Raw genomic sequence first — 14224 nt, 5'->3', positions numbered from 1 at the left:
CTTATCTAAGGCTGTGCATGTTTTGGGTACAATCGATAATTCGAAACAAAAGAAATGCTACTTATTTATTAGTATTGAGTTATTAGTTTAATGGTTCTATATTGGTTAAATATTTTTATTATTGAGTTATTAATTTTATAACGATTAAGAATATTTTATTAATATACTAATCGATATTTCGAGAATAATTATTAAATCACACTAATTTTATACCAGTCAAAACGATGCTTTATAACAATTAAGAATATTTTATTAATAGATTAACCGATATTTCGAGAATAATGATTAAATCACACTAATTTTACACCAGTCAAAACGATGCTTCCCTGTTCTTAATGTTCATTGAATGTAGTATTATTTCAATGTTCACGCTTCACTGAATATTGTATTAGCAATGTTCGCAAATCGCACAAATAACTTTATCAGTCGATGTAGCTTGAAAAATGCTTATTCAATACTCTCTTGTCGGTCATTTTTTCATGCATGATTTTATTTTTTTTATATAACGATTAAATTGAAAATTGAATCGTTAATGATTAATAGTTGATTAATTGATAATCGGTATTTTAACAATTTTCTAATGTTTTAGCGTACTTGCACACCAATAATCTTCAAATTCGAATTACCTATACTATTTTGTGCACATAGTTATTTCTTTCTACCAAATGACATATTCAGTCTGGTCCACTCATCTATTCTACCTTTAAAGTGTAAGCGATTACACATAATAATAAAAATAAGATATGCTGAAGGAATTTGGTTACAAATTAAGAAGTCAACTATGCATTAAACCTTTCACTCGTTTTAGCACCTCAATCTTTAATTTAAGCAAAATGGTCAAATTACCTTTAGTTCAACTAGTATGAATTAGATTGACATCAAACTAATAAACGATTCATCCGGATGCGAAATTTACAACATATATCTTTTGCTTTTTTTTTCTTTCAAGCAATGAATTCGTTATGAAAAGTTTTTTTCTTTTCTAATCCCTATATTGGGAAGGATTAGATCTAGTAAGGAAGAATTACGTTAATACTTGTAAGTATAACTGACCCTCTTTATTCAAACAAACAAATTAAAATGGATCGAGTTAATTTGGTATTGAAATCTAAAAACTATCATTCAAATCAAAACATTTAAGCCGACTAAACATGGAAAAGTTGAAAAACATTTTTCAGAAAATGTTTTCCTTCATACCAAACACACCCTATACGAAAGAAACAAAATTTCTAATTATTACATCAGCATATAGTGACATATATACGAGTGTGTATATATCACCCCAGTAAAATGTATTTATTTACATACATACAACTAGGAATGGTATGGTATATTTTTTGGGTACATTATTTGGTATATATATATATATATATATGAAAAAGTTGTGGAAGCCATAAGAGAACCGTAACAAAAGGAAGAATTCTTTTGAAGAAAAAGCAATAGATAGAGTTATTTGACAAATGTCCAAGTTAGTGGGATTTGTTAGAGGTCGTATATATTTTGTAAAGTAATTATTTCTACATTTTGAAGTAAAATAATATCATCAATTATAATATATATTAAGTTTGATTTTCATAATATTTTCTAAAAATCTCTTTTTTAAGAAAAGGGAAACTTTCAAAATATTCATTCAACATTACTATTAGTAGTATGATATACATTACCTACCATATATACCGGAAAATAATTATACATAATATATCATTTTATATAAAAATATTCTTACACAAATATAAACTAAATGGAATAAAATATAAATTAGGTAGCATTAGAATTTTCTCATAGAGCCTAATTTTCCTTTTTAAGTGAAAAAATAAAACTTGTCTATTTTCCACTTCATATCATTAGCGGTATAAAATTTCATACCCAATTTGTTTAGAATTGATTAACAATTCCCGCAATCCAGATCGGTGAAGATAAGTCTGTAGAAAAAACTTTAAATCCAATTTCACACATCTCAATAAAGGGTGTCGTCATCATTCCGGTTTCTTCTTCTTGATCGCTCTACTTATAAATCATTTCATCTTTTCTCTTTGGAAAAATAGAAACTAAATTGATTTCAACTGCCTCTGTTTCTCGCTAAATAATTTCATTCTCAAACGAAATCCAATATGCAGCGCAGTGCTGAACGAATCGCCACCATCTCAGCCCATCTTAACCCTTATACTTCTCCTCACCAGGTTTCTTCAGCCTCTTTTTTTTTTTTCTTTTTTTAACAATTGATCAATTACAGTATAGTAAAATGATATAGTACTACTTTGTTCTTACTCTTATATTGATCGGTGATGTTTTGTCATTTGGGGCTCAAGATGGAGGGATTGAGCGCAGCTAATTGCAGGGCGAAAGGGGGTTCTCCGGGATTCAAAGTTGCGATCTTGGGTGCTGCAGGAGGTATTGGTCAACCACTTGCAATGCTTATGAAGATGAATCCCTTGGTTTCGGTTCTGCATCTTTATGATGTTGCAAATACCCCTGGTGTAACTGCTGATATTAGCCACATGGACACTGGTGCTGTGGTAATTTTTCTCCCTATTTCCCTTGTTTTTCTAAGGAATTACTGAGTTTGTAAGCACATAGTTTGTATTCTATTATTGTTTTATTTTAAATAAATGTGAAAACTTTACTTTGAATGGAACTGCAAAATTGAGGCAGTAATGAAAAACAGAGCTGTCAAATTAGAGGACAGCTAATGGAGTGTTATGTGATAAAACCATGTAGCTTTTATTGAATAGTTGTAAAACCATCAATGTTATTGATGCTGAATGGGGGCGTCTAAGGCCCAACATATTCACAATATGAGTTTGCAGAAATGTGAGTATTAAGATGGATGTATGGCTAGGTTGCACAAGATGAGAGATGATCGCATCCAACATAAAGCGGAATTTAACACACGTAGATGACAAAATGATAGGTGGTCTCTTATGATGTTTAGATGTTATTTATAGACTTCTAGATGTATCGGTTTGTAGGTATTGACAATATGATTATGGAAGATCATAAAATGATACGAGTTAGGCAAGTCTTATGGAAGGAAATATCTCATAAGACTATCGGTCATTCGAAATGAATTGCACTTCTTTAAGAATAGAGCACATCAAGGTAAAGAATGCATAAAGGCAATAAGACTAGTTGGGATATTGTTTAATGGTAAGGCTTACACTTATATTAGATCCTTTGACTATGAGATTCTTTTTTCTGGGTGAAGACTTGTTTGTAAGAAACTTCTTCTTCTGGCTTGAGATGAATTTAAATGGGAAACATAGTCAGTAGGGATTAGCATAGCCTAATCCCAACTTGTTAGGGACTGAGGCATAGTAGTTGTTGTCTTAAAGACTTGGATGTCCATGTAGGAAAATAGTTTTGAACTTTTAGTTTTAGAGCACCCCGGGTTTGCCTTGAAAGCAAACTATATAGTATTGGAATGTAATGTACCTGAATAAAGAGGAAAGAACAAGAGATTCATAAAGCTGATCCCCACTAATATGGGGTAGAGGTTTAGTTGATTGACTGGGTTTAAAGCCGACCGACCATCCTAGTGCATCTACCAGAACTGTCATTTCAAAGTCATGTAAGGAGGATTACTATGAAATTTACTAAAGGGTCCGATGAATATAGTACTCATAAATTCATTGCTGAATATATACTGAAAAATTGAATAATCTGTTGAGATGTTAGAAGAAAAAGAAAAATAGCACAACAAACTGGAAATTGGTTGCATTTCACAACATTGGAATGGTTACATTGATGCTAGTATGCCAATAAGAGGGGTGTTCACTCGTGAAATTTTTGTCCCCCATTGTTCTTTCGGGGGAATTTAGACACTACCTCAAACTGAGGCGAGACCAAACTTTGCCTTTTGCAACTCTGCTCTACATTGCATGTTGATGATTGCTTAGTGCTGAGACAGCCCATACTATGATGTTGTGTACGTTCTAGCTATAACTTTGATCAATGTTGTTCTTTTGTCTTTTAATAATTAACTTGAGTTTCTCGACTTTCAGGTTCGTGGTTTTCTAGGACCTCAACAATTAGAAGATGCTCTCACTGGCATGGACCTTGTAGTAATCCCTGCTGGTGTTCCTAGAAAACCAGGCATGACAAGAGATGATCTTTTCAACATAAATGCAGGAATTGTGAAGACTTTATGTGAAGGAATTGCCAAGTGCTGTCCTAAGGCCATTGTCAACATAATTAGTAATCCTGTAAACTCTACAGTACCAATTGCTGCAGAGGTTTTTAAGATGGCTGGCACCTTTGATCCCAGGAGACTTTTAGGTGTCACTATGCTTGATGTCGTCAGAGCCAATACTTTTGTGGTATGCATAACCTTCTGAACTGATTCTCTTGTGATTTTCCCTCCTCCGCTTCCCATTGAACAGAACAGCTACTCAATGTTTAAAAAGCTAGAAGCCGATAAACAAGTGCTTTTCTTGACCGACTATTTGGGGGAAAGATTGATTGGACCATGTTACAACCTCCATCCAGAAAATCCTTTTTGATCTGTCCCAAAATTAGGTCCAAGTTTTTGAATGAAAAAATCACCCACTATTCATTTTCTCTTATATATCGTACTAGCTCAGCTGTTAATGGTCACCCTTTTATCCTTTCAAATAAGACTTGGTGAAACCTGACATCTACTGTAGACTAATTTTTCTTCAAAATACATTTTAATTTCTTCTTTACTCTCTATATCCATTTTAGGACAAAGCTATAGAATTTGGTGGAGTATTATTGTATTTTAGTCTTTAGTATTTTAACCTAATTCATTTTAAAGAGCATATACTGGCTGTTACTTCTTATGCTTCACAGACCTGTTGCATTATTGACCTTGTGTACAAGTATAAATAGATTACAAGGACCTGAGGTGAATGCCACATACTTCTGATTAGTTTGTGGAACTGAGGCCAGTTATCAGCCATCTAATCCTGGTTTATTTTGGGAGACATACGGATGACCTTTGCTGAACATTATATTGGCAAAAAATTAAGAACAATAGAAGTGACATGGATGATTTTGTGTGTACCAACTGAATGCTCTTTGAGTTGTTCTTTGGCATTTTATGTCGAGTTTCTGCTTGGTCTAATCTCCATCATGTTATGAAGGCTGAAGTTTTGGGGCTTGATCCTAGGGAAGTGGATGTTCCAGTTGTCGGGGGCCATGCTGGTGTTACAATTCTACCTCTTCTTTCCCAGGTTTGGTAAACTTAGTTCAAACCGAGTATAGCTTGTTCATGGGATCTTACTAACCTCGGATTTCTTTATCACTTGTCTAATGGAATTCAGATTAAGCCTCCTCGTTCTTTTACCCCAGCGGAAACTGAATATTTAACATCTCGTATACAAAATGGTGGAACTGAGGTTGTCGAGGTAAGATGAAATTGAAGACTTGTTAAATGAGTTTTTTGGTTGTTATATTGAAATAGTTGTGGTGCCTGGCCGACGGTGTTGCTTTTCCCTTACTGTTTTTGTTTCCAAAGATCTTGTTGAATAATGTCTTTGTTGTGTATATTTGACTTACCATAGACTACATGGTTAAAGAGGTTCGTTGACTTCAGATCTTCCTTAAAAAGTTGCCCCGATCCTTTGCAGCAGTTGGAGAATACTATTTCCTGATTTATCTCATATTGGATGTTTAGCCTGTCGTCTCCTAAATCATATTTTTGCCCATATTGTCTTTTCCATGATTGACAAAATCAGTTTCTGAGAAACTTCATCCTTTCAAATAATGGTTAGGCACTATGTTGCTCGGACTCTTCAAAATGCCAATTGGTGCGTGTCGGATTCGCCAAAAGTAGTGTATTTTTGAAGAATCCGAGACGGGTGCGGCATCAAAAGTGAAGAGTCCACGCAACTATGGTTAGGCATGTGTTATATGACATTGCACGTTTAGATGTCACAATCACAACCTATAGGGGTTTCAGTCCTTACTATATGATTTTATTACTCTCCCTTCCTCCCGCAACAGTAATATAATGGCACAGGACAGTCCTTATCTTCTACTTCTAATATGCAGTACTAGCCTGTCAAGCATCATGCCGTAACTCCATTGCCCATAAGCTGCTTTCTCTCTCCTGGATAGAATCATCTTTCTCCATCATCCTACCTTTTCTTGTTACTCTTCTCTTGTAAACAAACAAATTTCTTGATTGTGTATATCATGGTTTATTTGTCTGTCATAGCACCAGAAATTTACTGACTAAGCTAGCTCAATTGGTGGAATTCATTTGTTGTTGAATGGACATGATGCTCTTTTTTGTAGGCAAAAGCTGGTGCTGGTTCGGCAACTCTCTCTATGGTTAGAACATTTTTGCACTCTTTATCTCAATTTTCTCTTACATTGCTGTTTAGAGTTCAAATCATCCACATCAATGCTGAATGACAAGTCTTTCCTAACTTTTCAGGCATATGCTGCGGTTAAATTTGCTGATGCATGTTTGCATGGATTGAGAGGAGATGCTGCTATTATTCAATGTGCCTTTGTGTTTTCCCAGGCATGTATTTTAAACATTCTCATGCTAAAGTTCCTCTGCAGCTTGTATATGTTAACATCACATAAGTTTATTCTGGAACATTGACAACTTGGGGGTTCATGACAGTTAGTAGTGGTGGTTAATCGTCTTTATAGGTGACCGAACTTCCATTTTTTGCATCAAAAGTACGGCTTGGGCGTAGCGGAGTTGAAGAGATATTCCCCCTTGGTCCCCTAAATGAATACGAGAGGTTAATGTTCTGATCAATTACCCCATGAAATCACTGTCATGTTCATTGTGAAAATACTGGTCAGATTTTTCTCAATATACTAAAATTTTGTAGGACTGGGCTTGAGAAGGCAAAGAAAGAGCTGGCAACAAGTATTCAGAAGGGCGTCGGCTTTGTAAAGAAATGAGCAGACAGCTAAATGACTTCCAAAAGATGCTTTTCTTTTTTTGTTGGCCATACATCTCAAATCTTCAGTTTCAGAAAAATAAGATAGTTTCTTTGTTGTATTGAAGGCAAATCTTGTTCTACTTTCTACTGATATGCCTTGGTGTAGAAAATAAATGTAGTATTTGGTCATGTAGAACAACTACAAACTTACAAAGTATTACTCCCTCTAGTCCATAATAATTGAATATTTGAGCCTTTTATCAATGTTCAATGTTTAAGAGAGTTGTTGGAAATTTCTTCTATTTTTGCCCTTTATTTACATTTTTTTAGGTGATAAGTTAAAGAGAGTTAATTGTTCATATTTATGTCTTTGGAGTTTGGAGTACTAATTATGTAATGTGATGAGGTCTCGAACAACATCGAAACTTTATCCCAAGGGACAAAGGTTAAGGAATCTTCTTGTTCAAACCTAACCTAGTAATATAATACATCCAAAAAGAGGCATCATTTTTGTTATAACACCTAACATAGTAATAAGCCTAGGGCATCATGGATGAAAGTGGTTAAACAGAGCCTTACAAGCAGAATAATTCATATTATTGCGACATAAGAAGAAATAGTAATCGATCAAGCTACGCTTGACGCGCTAATTAAGTATAGTTCTGATTGGAACACATAGTCTGATGGAATAATAGCGAGTTACTGAAACCAATTCTTCTTCTGGAAATATCAAATTCCACCAAGTTATCCTGCATTTGATACGTACCGATAATAATAGCTTCTCCCCAATCTCTAGTTCGTCTTTCAACAATGGCTAGACATACAACATCCTCGTTAACTTTCACCAACGAATTCGCTCCAGTTATAGTCCAATGCACATTTTTCTTATGTTAATTTCAGGAGCATTGAAGCCAAGGCGCGACATACCAATATCTCTCGAGTTAAAACAAGTTGTAAATGGTTCAACTGGAGGTACAGATGTAACCTCTTTTGGCATTTCATTAACAAAAGATTTTGTTACCGCCTTGTAAATAGAACTCGCCAACATAGTATAAGGCAAACACTTGTTTTTCCAATGAGAGTAACGTTTTATTAATTGGCACATTTTTGCCATTGATGCTGCTAATAGATGAAATTTTTATGTAGTATTCGGAGATCTTCTTGTCTCGTACAACGTCGTATGGGCTGGTAAGTATAGGTGTGTAGATAAGATCTCGCGAGGCATCAAAGCCACTGTTAAGCAAGTAAGGGCTGTTACCATTTCGCTCTGTTGATGAGCTCAAGCAAATGGCAAATTTTCGGGTGAATTTGAAAGCTGAAGCAAGTTGAACAGGAAGTGATACTGCACTTTGATGTCCAAAACCAATTGCTCCTTTAACATCTTTACCTAGATCTTGAGTTACATATGATCCAGCGCAGCTGAATATATAGTTCGGTATGGTTGCAACAGGGCCTGGAAAAAAAAAAAGTGGTTGAATCTCGTGGTCATAAGGTGCAAGGAATAAAAATGCCCTTTAATTTTTTGTGGTCTTAAACATGTCAAGCATAAAATTAGAATATTAAAAGTTGTCAACAAATAATAAACATGTACCTACAAAAGATCCGTTAATGGATTTGATTGTCAAAACATCCTATGCGATTTCACCCCTCGTTAAGATTTGAACAAGTGGATTTTCAATAGTGTTATAGCATGCATCTTTGTTACATCCTGGACCACGTTCCGCTAATCCCACAAGACAATCTCCACATAGTGTGGTGCTAGCAAGTTTACATTGACTTGATTTGCAACGAGCTGCCTTGTAACTTGAACTATTGTACCCTTTTTCACAATCTACCCATACACTAGCACCAGCAAGATGGATTGAGAATTTAAGGGGAACCAAAGGTGTTCTTTGTTGAATTTCAGATATGTGTTGTAGGCTAATTGGATCTTTTTTTACTGCAAGAAAATGTGTTTTAGGATGAAAAGTGGTTTTAGCTAGGGTATTAGTTGATATTATTATGAGAAGAAAGCAATAAAATGGAAAGATATTATAGTAGGACAATGCCATAATATGGAATAGCAAAAATGATTTATTTTATGTGAAATATTGGATTCAATAGGAATGTATTTATAGCTAGGGGAGCGGGTTCCGCTCCATTTTTATATTATTATTTTTTGTTTATCGTAATGATGAATTCAACCATAGATGATGACTGTTTGCACATGTCTTTATCATATATAGTAGGAGTATATTTTAAAGGATTGAGGGTTTTTTAAAAAAAAATATTGTTTACTCTAATTATTACTTACTTTGAGTTAGCCAGAACACCCACGTGGTGCTTTAATTTAGTACTCCCTCCGTTTCACAAAGAATGACCTTCTTTTCTTTTTAGTCAATTTCAAAAAAATGACCTCTTTCCTTTTTTGGTAACATTTTACTTTTTGTTTTCCACGTGGCATGTTTAAGACCACAAGATTAAGGACAATTTTGTACATTTAACATAACTTTAATTTAGGACCACAAGATTCAAAAGTCTTCTTTAATTTCTTAAACTTCGTGCTAAGTCAAACCAGACCAATCTTTTTGAAACGGAGGGAGTAGTATTTATTTTGGACTAGAAAGGAGTATTATTAAGCATGTTTGAATTGACTTAAAAAAATAATTTTTTTAAAATTTATTTTAAGTTATTTTTAAATTTGTCAAACACTATTAAAAGCTAAATTGACTTAAAAATAGGTCTGATCAACTTTTAAACCAATTCAAACTAGCGGCTCTTAGTCGAGAGCTAATTTTTTGAAAGGTCACTCTGCCTTTGCTACAATTACAGAGAAGAAACAAATTCTAGTAGTAATCTCAAGGAATATGAACAGCTAGTTCAGGGATTAAACCCGAGAATTCAGCTAGAGAGAAAATTGTAGAGAGAAGAAAACAATCTTATTATCAATGAATGAATGTCAATGATCTAATACAATCATTTTATAGGCTCCTAGAGATTGCTAAAACAGTTAAAATCCATAGGTACAGTAGTAACAGAATTTAACCATCTAACAATACTAACTGTTCTAACTAACTTCTGGACTTGTTAACAGAATTTGCCACATCAGCGATTAGTTATCGATTAGTTCTCTTTTTGCTAACTTGTATCAATACCCCTCCGTAAAGAACAGACTTGTCCTCAAGGCTGAAAAGAGGGAAATCTATGCTGCAATTCAGAAAGATATTCCTAAGTTGCCTGATCAGCTGCCAAACCTAACCACTGGACAAGCACTTGACACACTGCCTTGTTACCCTTCTTAACCAACCTTCTCTCAAGTATAGCTTCCGGCGTCGGACAATAGGGACTGGAAAGTTGAAGGACTGGAGGATGAGAAATGTCCCTAGGCACCTCATGGCATCTCTTGAGCTAAGAAACATGAAAAATGGGATAAATCAACACATCAACAAGAAGCAACAATTTATAGCCACTGCACCAACCCGTGCGTCAATGATATAGGGGCCATAATACTTTGTTGCTAGCTTGTTGAAAGGTCGAGCAGCCACTGAAACTTTTCTATAAGGTTGCAGCTTCAAATACACCCAGTTACCAATTGTATATACCCTGTCTGATCTATGTCTGTTAGCCAAGTCCTTCATCCTTTGTTGTGCCCAACTGATATGAAACTTAAGCAACTCAATAATTGTATCTCGTGCTTCCAAGGACCTGTCAACCATCTCGTTAGCAACTTCTCCAACCCAATAAGAGAAATGAATATGTGGTTTTTTACCATAAAAAACTTCAAAGGGCGTGCATCTGATAGCAGTATGATAAGTGGTATTATACCACCACTCTGCAAGGGGTAGATAGGAGGGCTAAAGCAGAGGTTTGTCAGAGCAAAAACATCTCAAATAGGTTTCCAAAGTTTTGTTCAGTACTTCAGTTTGCCCATCAGTCTGGGAGTGATATGCAGTAGATAGTTGCAACTGAACTCCTTGTAGAGTCAACAACTCCTTCCAAAATGAGCTGAGGAAAACAGGATCCCTATCACTCGTCAAAGTAACAGGCATACCATGGAGTTTAAAAACGTTATCTAAGTAACACTGAGCTACATCTTAGGCAGTATAAGGATGTTGTAAGCTCATGAAATGGCCATATTTACTAAGTCGATCCACAACCACTAATATCACAGCCTTGCCCTTAGTTTTAGGGAGACCTTTTAATAAAATCAAGACACACATCAGTCCACACCCCTTCGGGAATGGGCAGGGGTTGTAACAACCCTGGGTAAGCAGCAACATCATACTTGTGCCGTTGGCAAACATCACACTTGTGGATAAAGTTTCTAATATCCTGAACAAGAGACTTCCAATAAAATAATGATTGAATTCTCCTGATAGTTGCATCCATTCCAGAATGTCCACCTTGAGGAGTAAAGTGCCATAATGTAATTATAGTATTCTTCAACTGCGTATCATGTCAAACTACTAGTCTACCCTTTCATCTGAGTTGGTCGTTGCACTAAGTAAAATACTTGAAAGGTTGAACCTGCAACTTAACAATCAACTCTTGCAATGTAACATCTTGTGTCCAAGTGTCCTTGATCTGTTGGTACAACGTATCATTATGAGTAAGAAGTGAAATAGCTAATAGCTCAGCATCAGGCTTCCTGGATAAGGCATCAGCAGCTTTATTCTCAGAGCCCTTATTGTACTCTATGGAAAAATCAAAAACCATCAATTTTGATATGCCAGCCACCTGAAAGTTTGTATGAATATGTTGGTTGAGTAAGTGTTTCAAAGCCTTTTGATATGTCCTCACCGCAAAGGGTAGCCCAACAGGTAGTGAGACCACTTAGTGACAGCAAAAATAAGTGTCAATAACTCCCTATCATACACTGACAAGGCCTAGTGCCTCGGTTCCAAGGATTTACTAATGTAGGCTATAGGGTGTCCCTGTTGCATTAACATAGCTCCAATACCTCTACCACTAGCATATGTCTCCACTATGAAAGGCAAGGAAAAATCTGGCATAACAAGTACTGGGGCAGAAATCAAAGCTTATTTCAGTATTTCAAAAGTTGTAGTCACATCACCTGTCCACACAAATCCTTCATTCTTTAATAAGTCATGCAATGGTCTACATATACGTCCAAACCCTTGGATAAATCTCTTGTAGTATCCTGCAAGCCCTAAAAATCCTCTCAATAGTTTGATATTAGTTGGTATTGGCCAATGTTGCACAGTTGTAATCTTTTTGGGATCAGTTGACTCCCCCTCAGCACTAATAAAATGCCTCAGATATTCTACTTTATCCACTGCAAAAGCACACTTTAACATCTTTGCATACAACTGATATTGTTTCCTCAAATCAAATACAGCTTCCATATGAACTAAATGAGCATTAATATCTTTACTATAAATCAGAATATCATTAAAGAATACCAATACTGATTTCCTCAACAATGATTTAAAGACTGCATTCATCACACACTGAAATGATGAAGGTGCATTGGTTAAGCCAAAGGGCATAACCAAAAATTCATAGTGCTCTTTCATGAGTTTTAAAAGTTGTTTTGTAAGCATCATCTTCAGCCATTCTTAATTGATGATAACCTGCCCTTAGATCAATTTTAGAAAAAATCACAGCTCCACCTAACTCATCTAACAAGTCTTCAATGATAGGTATCAGAAACTTGTATTTAATTGTCATCTAATTCAAATCTCTGCAATCAACACAGAGTCTCCAACTTCCATCTTTCTTCCTAACTAACACTACTGGAGAAGCATAAGAGCTAGTACTATGTTGCACCACACCTTGATCCAACATCTCTTGTACTAATTTTTCAATGACATCTTTTTTTATTCCCGAATACCTATAGGGTCTCTTATTGACAGGATTTGCTTTGTCAATGAGGGAAATTCTATGATCAAAAGAACCTCTGTGAAGTGGTAATGTAGTTGGCTATTCAAATAAGCAGGAGTACTGACTAATTAGTGCAGCAAATGATGGAAAAATTCCCTCACCTTGAATGGCTTGAATGTTGTGACACTGCGAGACTTCTACTGTCTGAGGTACATGTAACAACATGAACAACTGCCCCTCCTTAACTAAGGTCTTAGCTTTAACCAACTTCAGACCAGTGCTAGCCCCTCTTAATACATGTTTTTTTCCCTTGTAAACAAACTCAATAGACCTATGTTGAAAATCAAACAAAATTCTGCCCAACGTATTCAACCATTGTACTCCTAAGACTACATCCACATTTTCCAATGGTAAAAGCAAAAAAACAGAAGAGAATGTGGTGCCCGCAGTAGCCAGTGAAGATTCTTTCAAATAGCAGCGCTTTGCACTTCTCTACCATCAGCCACACTTATAGATTGTTCTTGAATAGAGATTGTCTGACAACCCAAATTTGCAGCCACTTGTTTATCTATAAAGTTGTGAGTGCTCCCAGTATCAATCAAGACTTGCAGTGGTTGTTTTTCATGGTATCATGTTACTCTTATGGTTTGGTAGCCAGTGACCCCTATAAAAGCCTGTAATGATATAGCCATAAATTCATTCGTCTTCTCCCATACATGTTCTATATGTTCCTCTTCTACTTCAACATTTAATTCTTCTTCCTCAACTACTTCTACCCGATATAGTTGTTTCTTTCCCCTGCAGTTATGTCCTTTCACATATTTTTCATCACAAAAGAAACACAACCCTTTGGATCTCCTTTCATCCATCTCTGCTGTCGATAGCCTTTTAGTAACACCATTATTAGGGAATCTATTAATCCTATTAGGTGCAGATTCAAGGGTTTTCGTGAATGTGGAATTGGAATAAGAATTTCTTTGGGAATACCGAGGTTTAATATGGGCAGGAGTGGGTAATATAGGACCTTGGACTTTAGGAAAAGATTTGATTCCCCAAGATTGAGCTTGAGCTTCAAACACCTCCTCTTGCAACCTAGCTACCTTATAGGCTTGCAACAAAGTTTTTGGAGCATGTATAAACTTGTTCAACTCCCTCTTCAGACCTCCCAAAAAATAACTAATGGCATTTTCATTGGAGAGATTAAGTCCATTTAATAACCTATCAAACTCAGCCTGATACTCCCTCACACTACTGGTTTGTTGTAAGTTCTTTAGGGCTTCCATGGGATCTTCAAAACCCTCTCCGAACCTTTCATTCAATGCTAACAAAAATTTAGTCCAAGATGGATCTAAAACCGAGTTTCTAGACCTAATGTAGGACCTGTGCCATGCCATAGCTTCACCTTCAAAGTGGATAGAAGCCACCTTCACCCTCTGCTCAAAAGGTATTTCATTTATGGAGAAGAATTGATCAACTTTGTACAACCAATTTCTTAACTCACCACCAGAAAAATGAGGGACTTCTAATCTAGAGTA

General features: G+C 35.7%; 1 protein-coding gene and 1 pseudogene across 2 annotated transcripts in view; one reads left to right on the top strand and one right to left on the bottom strand.

Moving 5' to 3' along the window:
- LOC125840252 (malate dehydrogenase, glyoxysomal-like) overlaps nt 1-6976 on the top strand; it is a 320744-nt gene extending 313768 nt beyond the window's left edge. The window contains exons 2-10 of one of the 2 annotated variants that reach the window (XM_049519225.1): nt 2084-2180; nt 2310-2516; nt 4002-4316; nt 5103-5192; nt 5283-5366; nt 6259-6294; nt 6401-6490; nt 6625-6719; nt 6813-6976. In XM_049519225.1, coding sequence (XP_049375182.1) covers nt 2112-2180; nt 2310-2516; nt 4002-4316; nt 5103-5192; nt 5283-5366; nt 6259-6294; nt 6401-6490; nt 6625-6719; nt 6813-6885 — 1059 coding nt within the window. In that variant the 5' untranslated portion in view covers nt 2084-2111 and the 3' untranslated portion in view covers nt 6886-6976. Of the gene's footprint in view, nt 1-2083; nt 2181-2309; nt 2517-4001; nt 4317-5102; nt 5193-5282; nt 5367-6258; nt 6295-6400; nt 6720-6812 lie in introns of both variants that reach the window. The other variant, XR_007443723.1, reaches the window with a different exon arrangement.
- A 540-nt stretch (nt 6977-7516) lies between these two features.
- On the bottom strand, nt 7517-8917 carry LOC125840243 (probable aspartic proteinase GIP2; annotated as a pseudogene).
- Between the last annotated feature and the right edge of the window lie 5307 nt (nt 8918-14224).

Source organism: Solanum verrucosum, unplaced genomic scaffold (genome assembly GCF_900185275.1).
Source record: "Solanum verrucosum unplaced genomic scaffold, falcon-dt-bn FXZP01000180.1, whole genome shotgun sequence".
Classification (NCBI taxonomy): Eukaryota; Viridiplantae; Streptophyta; class Magnoliopsida; order Solanales; family Solanaceae; genus Solanum; species Solanum verrucosum.
The sequence above is the reverse complement of the archived record's forward strand: the minus strand, read 5'-3'. Positions and strand labels throughout refer to the sequence as shown.